The sequence below is a fragment of the Berghia stephanieae genome, chromosome 7, assembly GCF_034508935.2.
Source record: "Berghia stephanieae isolate SIO BIC M18660-M18661 chromosome 7, UCSD_Bste_1.3, whole genome shotgun sequence".
In the NCBI taxonomy this organism is placed as follows: Eukaryota; Metazoa; Mollusca; class Gastropoda; order Nudibranchia; family Aeolidiidae; genus Berghia; species Berghia stephanieae.
This window is the reverse complement of record NC_088366.1, coordinates 38,054,194-38,066,377: the sequence shown is the minus strand read 5'-3', so window position 1 is coordinate 38,066,377 and position 12,184 is coordinate 38,054,194. Positions and strand designations below refer to the sequence as shown.

The following is a 12,184-nucleotide window of genomic DNA, read 5'->3' as shown; positions in this document are numbered from 1 at the left end:
AAGAGTTGAAGAGATGCAAACATTAAGAACATCGTGGGATTGAGATCCATTTATATCGTAATACAGTATGTGTATTCACACAACCAATGACCAGTACAATGTAGTAATGATAATATAATAGTATAGTGCAGTCGAATGCTAGTACAGGGACTATAATAATATTATAGTATTATAATATTATGTGTGGCCAACTTTCATGACCAGCCCAGTTTATACAGACATTTTTCACTCTCTGATTTTAGCCAGTTTTTTCTTAATGTGAGGATAGTTTTAATGTGGTGGATAGCGACATTTTGGTTGACGGTAGATGATGCTGGCGGTGGTGATAGCAATAACGTATGTGATGCTGGTGGTTTAGGGACGGTAGCAGTACTGGTGCTGCTGAAAATTATGGTGATGCTGTCGTCGGGGCTAATACTTGTGACCATTATCATCTATTAGAGATGTTAATGCTTGTGACGTATTCGGAAAAACCCCCGACACGTTTCATTTTTTTAAATTTGGCCAGAAAACTCGTCCTTTAAGTATCGATCATTTAATTAATGACCCTGTTCAATCCAACTTCAGGTTAGAGAGTTTTTGATGTGATGAGAACACGTTTTCTGGCCAAATTTTTAAAAATGTGTGTGTGTTTTTTTAATGTACGGGCTGTGTGATCGTGTTGTTGACGTATGGTGTAGTGTATGGGTTGGAGCGATAGTGACGTCAGTAGTAGTAGTGATAGAGGCACGGGGATTGGGGGTGGTGATGGTGACGATACTAGTTGTACGGGGGATGGTGGTGCTGGTGGTGGTCATGATAAAGACGACAGTGGGCCTCAATAACACAGTGAGGTTAAATGATCGGGAACACCACATTGTGAATTTAAAGTACATTAGAACTAATGTATGTCCTTCAATCTTCATTTGATAATGACTGGTGTCAATGACTTTCTACTATATTAAAACAACTATATTCATGGCATCACCATTTAAAACCTATAATAATCGAAATCTTCAAACTTACTCATAATGAAGTTTATTATTTGTATGTAATCATACCACAATTTTTAAGCAAATTATCTTTGACGAACATTTCGCAGTAATTAAATTAAAAATTACGTATGCCAATCACTGGTACTCAGTCGAGCCACTCTACGAAACGAAACTAAACTATGTGTTATAATAATCGCATGACCTAGCAATTTTAACAGTTAATGGAGTTGTGGTTAGAATTTACAATTCTTTTTATTCTATGTCTGTGGGTATATTAGATGACGTGTAACAATGGAGAGAAAATGAGGGAAAAGAACAATCATAAGTCACTCATTACGTTTGTTCGCCGGCAGTGACTTTAACCTCGCTGACCCCTGGTCTGGCACTGTGCGGCGTGATGAATCACGCAGGTAGCATGAAAACTAAAAGGAACGATATGTGGTAAAACGAACAGCCGTGTCCATTCATTGATCTGTTCAATGATTTGCCTTAATGAGAAAATATGGTCAGAGCAAGACTGTCCTCAGGGATGCTACTTTTCCGGTTTTAGCTGGAAATCCGGCTTTTTGGCAATTTGACCGGTTCCTCTGGCTTCTCCAGTTGTAATGTATCCTTTGATAAAAATGCATACAATTAGAAAAGTGGCCAATCTATCCTCATGCTAGCATATGAGTTCACTTCGTACCATTTATAGAACTGGTAGAAATAAAAATTAAAATAATAATAATAATATTAATAATAATAATAATAATAATAATAATAATAATAATATTAATAATAATAATAATAATAATAATAATAATAATAATGATAATAATAATAATAGTAATAATAATAATATTATTATTAATAATAATAATATTATTATTAATAATAATAATATTATTATTAATAATAATAATATTAATAACAATAATAATAATAATAATAATAATAATAATAATAATAATAATAATAATAATAATAATAATAATAATAATAATAATAATAATAATAATAATAATAATAACAATAATAATAATAATATTAAATAATGGTTAAATTATTTGCATGAGTTCTCTATAATTTCCAATTTTTAGACGTTTAGCTAAGTACTTTTTCCTTTGGAGATCTAAACACCAACTCATCTACCAGCAAACTTCTCCCCTTCCACCACTCCCATCACCAACTTTTACACACATGGCTCGCTGCCGGTCGCAAGACATTTGGTTGACATGACAAGCCCATTAATGGCAGGGGGTGATAGGATACTTGTGACATCGCCTGGTTGTAATAAAGTAAACGCATTTTTTAAAAATTCATTTTTTGGAGTAAACGCATTTTTAAAATATGCATTTACACCAAAAAAAAAAAAAGTTTTTCTGTTACCCTATTCATATTGTTTAAATATGGACTAAATTGTGGAAAATACTCTGGAATTCAGGAATTTTCAAATGATATCCTATACCACCCTTTCTCATTAAATCGAAATGGACTCGCCCAGTTTCTAAGAATTGGATTGATACTATTGATCACAATCATCTCCTCAAACGTCTTGAAATTACTTATGGCGTGTCAGGTGCAGCACTTGATTGGTTTAGGTCATATTTGTTAAATCATAAACAGATTATTACGGTGGATAAATATAGATCTGAGGAAATCATTTTTGATTGTGGGGTTCCCCAGGGTTCACTACTTGGACCCGTTCTTTTTGTTCTGTACATTGGCCCTCTGTCTAAAATCATCAGAAGTTTCGGTCTGTCTTACCATCAATACGCAATTGTACTGCGTGTCCGATACGAGAAATTTACAAGTATCAGCTGATAGTAAAAATTGTATCCAAAGTGTTAAGAAATCAGTGATGATACTTTTCCGCGGATCCGCGGAAATCCGCGGTTTTCTTTCCTTTCCTCGGTTTTCCTCCTCAGATCCTCGATCCGCGGATATTTCCTTCATTTCCTCCTTTTACTTTTTTTTTTTATATAATAAATCTTTAAAAAATACCTCCCTTAAAAAAAATATATATATATATAAAATTTCCTCCTTTTACTGGACTCCGGGTGTTTTAAAATTGTACTCAAAAGAAGTCATGCTGCCTACTTTCCTGTGGTGCAAGAATGTTCTAGGTGAGTTTTTCGTTTTTCCGAGACTTTTCCTCCTTTTTGACTTTTTGTGAGTATCATCACTGAGAAATGGATGATTGAGAACAGACTGAAACTCAATGATGGTAAGACAGAGGTGCTGTATGTGGGGAACATGAAGTGGAAAAGTGAAACAGATTTGAAGCTGGGGGATGCCTCCATTCCAATTGTTGACAAAGTGAAAAACCTTGGCACATTCTTAAACCCTGGACTATCGATGGAGCATCAGGTTAATAATTTGGTTAGATCTCTCTTTTTCCAACTAAAAAAGATTGCTTCCATTAGACGGTTCATATCTGAGGATGTGACCAAACACCTGGTTGTTTCCCTCTTACTATCGAAATTGGATTATTGCAATGCTCTGTTGTTTGGCATTTTTCATTATAATCTGAGATGTCTTCAGATTGTCCAGAGCAGCGCTGCCAGACTAGTATTCATGAAGCTTAGGTGTGATTCTGCCAGACCTCTGCTTCATGACCTGCATTGCCTGCCTGTTGAGAAAAGGATTTAATTCAAAGCTTGTGCTTTAGTGTATCGTGTCTTGAAAGTACTGCCCCTTCCTACCTTTCAGAACTATTTGAAAGATATTCAAAACCCTGCCCCTTACGTGGGACCAGTGATTCCACTTAGCTAGTTGTCCCTCAAATATGGAAAAATGCTGGAATGAGATCCTTTTCTCATTTTGGACCCTCTGTTTGGAACACCTTACCAGAGAGCATTCGTGGAAAAGAATCTTTGTCTATTTTTAAACATACGCTTAAAACATATATATCGATTTTAGTAGATATGAGAAGTAAGATAGGTCTGGTTTGTGTTGTGTGTGTGTGTGTGTATGTGTGTGTGTGTGTGTGTGGTGTGTGTGTGTGTGTGCTTGTGTGTGTGTGTGAATGAGTATGTTTCAGCCAAAGTAATTTGTAATTTAAGCGCTTAGAGTCTGGTGTCTCGCTATATAAGTTTTCAGCATTATTATTCTTATTTATTCTTATTATTGTATGGGCATATTATTATTTAGTATTAACTTTGCAGTCTCCTCTGAAATGTTTTCCTACATCATTTTAGCTTGTTTATATTTCATTCAGCCCCCCCCCCCTCTCTCTCTCTCTCTCTCTCTCTCTCTCTCTCTCTCTCTCTCTCTCTCTCTCTCTCTCTCTCTCTCTCTCTCTCTCTCTCTCTCTTCATATTAATAATAATAATAATAATAATAATAATAATAATAATAATAATAATAATAATAATAATAATAATAATAATAATAATGCTGAAAATTTATATAGCGCTTGAATTACAAATTACTTTGGCTGAAACATACTCATTTGCACACACAAGCACACACATACACACACAATACAACAGAAACCAGATGCCTATCTTGCTTCTCATATCATCTACTAAAATCGAAACATATGTCTTTAGCGAACGTTTAAAAATAGCCAACGATTCTTTTTCATGAATGCTCTGTGGTAAGTCATTCCAAACAGAGGGTACGAATGAGAAAAGGATCTCATCCCAGCATTTTTGCGTATTTGAGGGACAACTAGTTTGGTGGAATCACTGACCGAATGTAAGGGGCAGCCTTTTGAATATTTTTCAATACGTTCTGAAAGGTAGGAAGGGGCAGTACTTTCAAGACAATGATACACTAAAACACACGCTTTGAATTTAATCCTTTTCTCAGCAGGCAGCAAATGCAGGTCATGAAGCAGAGGTCTGGCAGAATCACACCTACGCTTCATGAATTCTAGTCTGGCAGCGCTGTTCTGGACAATCTGAAGACGTCTCAGATTATATTGCGAAAGGCCAAACAACAGAGCATTACAATAATCCAATTTCGATAGCATGAGGGAAATAACCAGGTGTTTGGTCACATCCTCTGATATGAACTGTCACATGGAAGCAATCTTAATTAGTTGGAAAAAGAGATCTAACCAAATTATTAACCTGATGCTCCATCAACAGTCCAGATTCTAAGAATGTGCCAAGGTTTTTCACTTTGTCAACAATTTGAATGGAAGCATCCCCCAGCTTCAAAACTGTTTCACTTTTCCACTTCTTCTTCCTCACATACAGCACCTCCGTCTTATCATCATTCAGATTCAGTCTGTTCTCATTCATCAATTTCTTAACACTTTGGATACAATTCTCACTAATGTGTCTGATACTCCTTGTAAATTTCTCATACTGGAGTACAACTGTGTATCATCAGCGTATTGATGGTAAGACAGACTGAAACTGCTGATGATTTTTGACAGGGGGCCAATGTACAGAACGGAAAGAACGGGTCCAAGTACTGAACTCTGGGGGAACCCCAAAATCAAGAATGATTTCCTCAGATCTATATTCATCCACCGTAATAATCTGTTTACGATTAAACAAATGTGATCTAAACCAATCAAGCGCTGCACCAGACATGCCATAAGTATTTTCAAGACGTAAGAGAAGATTGTGATCGATAGTGTCAAAAGCGGGAGAAGATTGTGATCGATAATGTCAAAAGGGGATGAAAGGTCAAGCAAATTCAGCAAAGAACATGACCCATTGTCTATAACAGAGAGAAGAGGTCAAAAGTGAGACAAGGCAATTGATGGTCGAAAAGGAAAGGGTGGGGGAGTGGTAAATGAGACTTAGATTTTATTTGTAAGTTGGTCAAGAGTGGTAGTACAGTTATAGGTCCGTTTAAAAAGATGATTAGTATACCTTCCTCCTAATTAGAAATACAACCCCATCAATTAAACTACTCTCTTTCTCTCTCTCTCTCTATCTCTCTCTCTCTCTCTCTCTCTCTCTCTCTCTCTCTCTCTCTCTCTCTCTCTCTCTCTCTCTCTCTCTCTTTTCCTCTTTCTTTTTCACTCTCCCTGTTGTTCATTCTTTCTTTGTCCCTCTCTCTCTTTCTGTTTCTTTCTAAGGGCTTCTCTTTCTGTTTCTCTCTTTCTATCTTTCCCTTATCGATTTAGCTCTCTGAACCATCTATCAATCTTCATGATAACTTTATAAACGTCATCTGGTTATAAAGAGATGATATTAATCTGTTACAATTATAATGGGTGCACAAGTTGGATAGAGTTGTTTTGTATCATTAAGCTCCCGAAATACTTTAGATTCATTTTTGTTTCTGAAATAATCAATGTTAAAATTACCCATAAAAATATTGAGCTTTTTGTTTATGGATTGTATGGATATAAATTCACGAACTCTGATAAATAATCCATTGTTGATACTTTGTTTTGTTGGCTTGATGGTGGACGGTAAATACAGTGAAACGACTTTTAAAAATTATTTCCATGAATGGCAAATCCAGCATACTCAAAGCTTCTAAAATCCTCATGGTGGAATGATATCTTATCATAGAGTGACAAGTTGTAAATGATTTCAATTCCACCACCTTTCCTCCGTTTGCATGGAAATGATTTAACACTAAAACCTTCAGGTGTAATTGCTTTCGGAATGGCGTCATCATATGAATGGTCAAGCCATGTTTCCCAGATGACAAAAATAGACATTTTGTGTTCTTCAATCATGTCGATTATATCTTAAGTTTTATTATGGCGTGATATAACATTTAGAAATCCGATTTTTACTGTATGATTACTATGTGCCAGTTGTTGTTGTTGTTGTTATGAGTTGTCACAGTGGTCCTTTATTTCATACTGTCTGTCATGCACAGTGTTGACATTTGACAAAGAACAGTGAGGAGTATGTATTGAAGTGATTAAAGTGGATGGGGGATGAGTGTTGATTAATTTAAGTAAGGAATAGGGTCATGGGGTAGCTGGTGTGGGGTTGGCTGGTGACCAATGACAGTGGTGATAGGGTGTTGTTTTTGTCTACCCCCTCTGAGTCTGTTCATAAAATTAATATTATAAATAGATCTATGTACACGGTAGTTGTTAAAGTTGTAATATATAGCACAGTGAATAAAGTTTCCAATATGGCTGTAAACAAATAGCAGTTTTCAACTATGTTCGACTTTGGAAAATCCATACTTAAATTTTAAAATTTTAGAAAAATCCTCCGTTAGAAATCGTTAATGTGAATATCAATAAAACCACAAGAATATCACAGATTAGATGGCATTAAAATCCAGGTGTAATGTCACATAAATATCACTGAAATCATTTAACAGTTTTAAGTCAATATGTTGAAAAATAACTATAAAAATCATTAATTAATGTAAAATTTTATTGTTTGTATGTTATTTACATACTATGCTATACAATAACAGTATTCCACTTCGATATTTTGAAGCCTTAGTCACAGTGTGAGTCATACATTTACACAAGTTTTCAGGCTTTTAAAAATTTTGCCAGGTGGCATCCCTGTGTCCTTTCCAAAAGCCTCCAATTTCCTCATTCAGAAAGGTTGCCTTTTTTGGAAGTTTTACAATAAGACCTGTGCTCCAGTCAGCCGGATTTTTCAGTTTACTGATGTTTAAACTTCTTTGCTCTAGACAGTCCTTTCTTTGTGGGTCTCAATTTTAGTTTCAACTTACAAATCAAGAGTTCATGACCACTTCCAATATCTGCATTGAAGCACGCAAGCCCTTCGACTGCAACAAGGTCTTGATCCATTGGAGAGGTGAATAAATAAATTTAAATGTAAATTTTATAATTCTTGAAATTGCCACAAAAGATACAAACTGGCATTACATTTTTTTATTTTTAGGTTTTAGCTGTCTGTACATATTCCAAGCTTTTTGATGATCCTTCAATACCCGACGATGCCAAACAGAGGGCAGAAAGAATTCTTACATCTTGTGGAGGAAAAAGTGTTGGTATGTCCATCAATTCTTCGTCTTCTTTTTTACTCTTCATCTTCTTTCCTCCTCCTACTCTTCCTCCTCCTCCTACTCCTGTTACATTGTAACATCTTTAAAGGCAAGCGAAAGTACATCGGCACAGTTTCTATAGCATGATGTGAAGATTTTATCAGCAATATCTATCTTCTAACATTCACCAACCATGGATCAACACGCAAACCAAGACACTTGCTAAAAAGAAAAACAAACTGTATCCAAAGGCTAAAAAAAACAACTCGGAAGCTGCAAAGGAAGACTTCGAAAAGATAAAAGTGGAAACTTAAAGAGAATGCTGTAGAGCCCACAGGAAGTATGTTAACGAAATAATACAAGATGAGAGCAACAACAATAAAAAACTCTGATCATTATCAAAAGTTAAAATAGAGACAAAATGGAATTGGTACACTCAAAGACAACAACGGAACATTCCAATCCGACCCAAAATTAAGGCCAGTGTACTAAGGTCAGTGTACTGAATGACCAGTTTGCTTCAGTTTTCCAACAATCACAAAGAATTATAGAGCATATGATCAAGATAATTTGGATATGCCTATAATGAAGGACTCCCATAGTGGGCAGGAGGTCATTGCTGTGTACTTCTATCCCTCTATATCTGCTTTCTGAGTTGCTTTCTGTCTTGGTCTTGGAATAGGATTACTTGCTTTTGTTGTGGGCCTTGCCCAGGTCATTGGCTGAGAGGGAAACAGTCAAATGAAAAGTGTTAATTTTGGGAGGTGATATTTTTTTTCTTGTAAATCATTTCTCTATTATGCACTGATCGTTATATTTTTGTTATTGTAAATATTTGAGTGTCTTCCTCTTAGTGGGATCCTGTGTTGGTATCTGGATGAGACTTTTACAGGATGTCCATCAAGTTCATAAAGTCGATTTTTAAAAATCGTAGATTTGACGTATTGAATGTAAAGGTCTAAATTGTTGTAAATTTTCATCCATGGTCGTAAAAAAGATAGAATAATTGAATATTCAAAGAATTAATATCTTAAAAAGTTTGTTGAGGATTTAAGTCTGAGAAGACAAAATTACGAATCACAGGCACCAGTCAGCAATATGACCCTGGTGATGTGTATCAGTGGTCAGTTTTCTTCCTTACCGCTGATGTACGGAGCTCACTTGATCGAATCTCAGGGGAATTTTGACCCCATGTGAACTCAACACGATATTAAACCATAGCTAGCATCCCCAAGGACACATCCCATTCCCCCCCCCCCCCACACACACACACACACATTTATAATGATCTTACAGATACCACCACCATTGATACAATAAATACTACTACTGCTACTACTACTACTACTACTACTACTACTACTACTACTACTACTACTACTACTACTACTACTACTACTACTATTACTACAACTACAACTACAACTACTACTACTACTACTACTACAAATACAACAACCGCTAATACTACTTCACGACTACAACTACTAACCAAATCTACTAGCTATTATAACTTTGGGACCATAATGATCTGATTACCTGTTTGGAACTCAATAGCAATGTCGCACTACTCTTTGATTTAAGTGCAGCATTCAATATGGTCGACCAAACGTTACTCTTAGACTGTATGGTGGATTCTTTTGGAGTCACTGGCATAGCACTCAAGTGGTTTTTCAATATCCGCAATCTTTTAGATGAAGAAATTTGTAAGATGCTCACTTGGTGGGGATCCTGACCTCCCGTAATGGGCAAGGAGGCACTTACTGTATCATCTATCTCCCTATATCTGTTTTCCAACATGCTTTCTGTTTTTGCCTTGGAATGAGATTACTTGGTTTTGTCCTGGCCCTGGTTGGGAAGGAAACAGTCAAATGTATAGTTAGAGTTTTGGGAGATGATATTTTTTGTCTTGTAAATCATCTCTCTGTTATGCATTGTATTATGTTTAGTTAACATATTATATTATACGATTTGTAAACATTTGAGTGTGTTCCTCTTAGTTGGGACCTGTGCTTGACTCAGGATGAGGCATTTAGGTGACCTCAAACTAAGTACATGATGGTGTGTTCTTGGAATCTACATCTGTTTCCTATTTGAACCAGTTCCCCTTTGTCTTACTTTGTCTTGGTTGCTTTAATTGTAATTCTAGAACTTTTGACTATCCCATTTTCTTCCTTTATACTGGCACTTATATGATCTAAATGTGTTGCAAGTGCCATAAAAACCTTAATAACAAACAAACGTAAGATGCTCATTAATTCACTTGTTGCTAGCAGGCTAGACTATTATTGCACAGGATGTCCCAGGCAAGTCGGATAAGTCGGATTTTGGTTGGATGGCCGCTGGTTGGTAGGATAAGTTAGATTTAGTTCAGATAAATGGGTCTGTAAGTTAGATAAATAAAAATTTGGTTGGTAAAATTCACGCAGGTCAGCAGTTGCAAATATCAGGTTCTATATCATAGCATATAAGCCTGTTAACATTTGAAAGTGCTCGCTTTGCCTGAAGTAAAAAAATTAATTGTTAGTAAAACTCCAACTATCATATTTTACTAGCCATTTTTTGTGTGTGTAGTGCTTTGCATCAAACACTCACTTATTTTGGTGCCTCTATCTATGAGTCAGTTCGGTTTAACAGCAAAAGTATAATTTACATTACTGGGGGATAATGATGAACGGAGTCAGCTTGTGAAGATGAAACAAACAATGACGTAGTACATGGGAGTGACACTGGTGCTTGTGCAGGTGTTTTGTGCAGCTATGTGGTCTAGTGGTATGACACTCGCTTTTGGATCGGAAGGTCCTGGGTTCGAGCCTCGTGCTCGGCGCATAGTTGAGTCCTTGGAAAAGGCTCTTTACTCACATTCTCTCACTGTACTCGGGTGTAAAATGAGTACCTGGCCGTTAAGAGCGTTGTCTTTGTCAAAAAAATTGTGATATCACCTAACAGGCGTACTGTCCCGTCCTACATGTTAAATGTTGCTGTTGACCAGGGACCCCTTGTAAAGCGCTTTGAGCAGATTTAGTGGATATTGCACTATATAAAGCTCAAAGCTCAATTTTTTTAACCCCCTAACAGCGACGCTGATTTTTAAAAATGGAGAATAAACCATTTTTATCAGAAGAGCAGTAAGAGAATTGTGACTTGGGACTTTAATTATCTATAATTGCATTTCCATTTCTTTTCTTCTGATGAAAATGATGATATGGTGTTGGGTCAAAGTAAGATCAAATTTTGCCTTTAAAGGGATACATTATTTCTGGGTTTTGCTCTAAAAAACGATTTTTAAAATTCTTTTTCAACTCAGCATTGCTGATTGCTGCTTCTTATTTTTTATGATTGACAAGGATGCTGGACGGTGCGTGTCCACTCTTACAAAAATCACCACATCACCAACACCACTACTACTAAATCACCCACATCACCATCCCTACCTCCAATACTACACCAACCCTCACCACATCACCATCCTTACCACTACTACAACAACCACCACCACATTACCAATCCCTACCACCACTACTACAACCACCACATCACCATTTCCGATCTTGAAAAAATAATAGCTGATGGCACCAACTTAAAAGTATCTGAATACCGTGAAATTTATTGTTCAATCAAATGCATTGATATCTTCAGTTAAGTTGAAGAAAAGTGAACTTGAGGCCATTTTACTGCTGGGGAAGCATCGGTTAAGGATTTGAGTTGTCCCCCCACTAGCAGAAAAACTTCAAATGGATAAAAACCTGTTTTAATCCTTGAATTAAAAAAAAGAATTCACCTTGAAAGCTTCTTGAAAACTCCTTGAATTTCAAACCCTGTGTGAGAGTAAACTGTGTACTTTTTTTTACGTGCAGCTGTGTTGTTATTTTGCTGTGCAAGTTGTGTCTCTTTATTCAATTTTTACTGCATTTAAGACCACTGTGACACACCCTCACATGGTCATGACCAAACTCACAAAAAACAACGTGCTGTTTGTGAGCAGACTGCCACTGCCACTGATACTCAATAATATTATGATACATATTCGACATAACAGTAGTGTCACCCACGATGACAACATAACCACCTGTGTCAACCGCAACAAAGACAATATCATTATCATCAATAACAATGACAGTAACAATAATAATATTGATTGCAAGAGCAGCAGCATCAACAATAACATCTACAGCTTAGATGATGGTGACAACAATGGCTCTGACTGTAACAACAACAGTATTGATGGCAGCACACCAAAAACAATACTTAGAACTGCTGCAGTCCTGATGGTAACAATAGCAACAGCTACAGTAGACCCAAAAATGTCAGCAGCATTACCGACAATG

The 12,184-nt window shown here is 36.3% G+C and overlaps 1 protein-coding gene across 4 annotated transcripts in view; it reads left to right on the top strand.

Moving 5' to 3' along the window:
• Positions 1 to 12,184, top strand: part of LOC144977189 (alanine aminotransferase 2-like) — an 82,902-nt gene that overhangs the window by 17,480 nt on the left and 53,238 nt on the right. For all 4 annotated transcript variants that reach the window (XM_078922124.1, XM_078922123.1, XM_078922125.1 and 1 more), the window contains exon 4: positions 7,754 to 7,862. In XM_078922124.1, the coding sequence (XP_078778250.1) occupies positions 7,754 to 7,862 (109 nt within the window). The remainder of the gene's footprint in view (positions 1 to 7,753; positions 7,863 to 12,184) is intronic.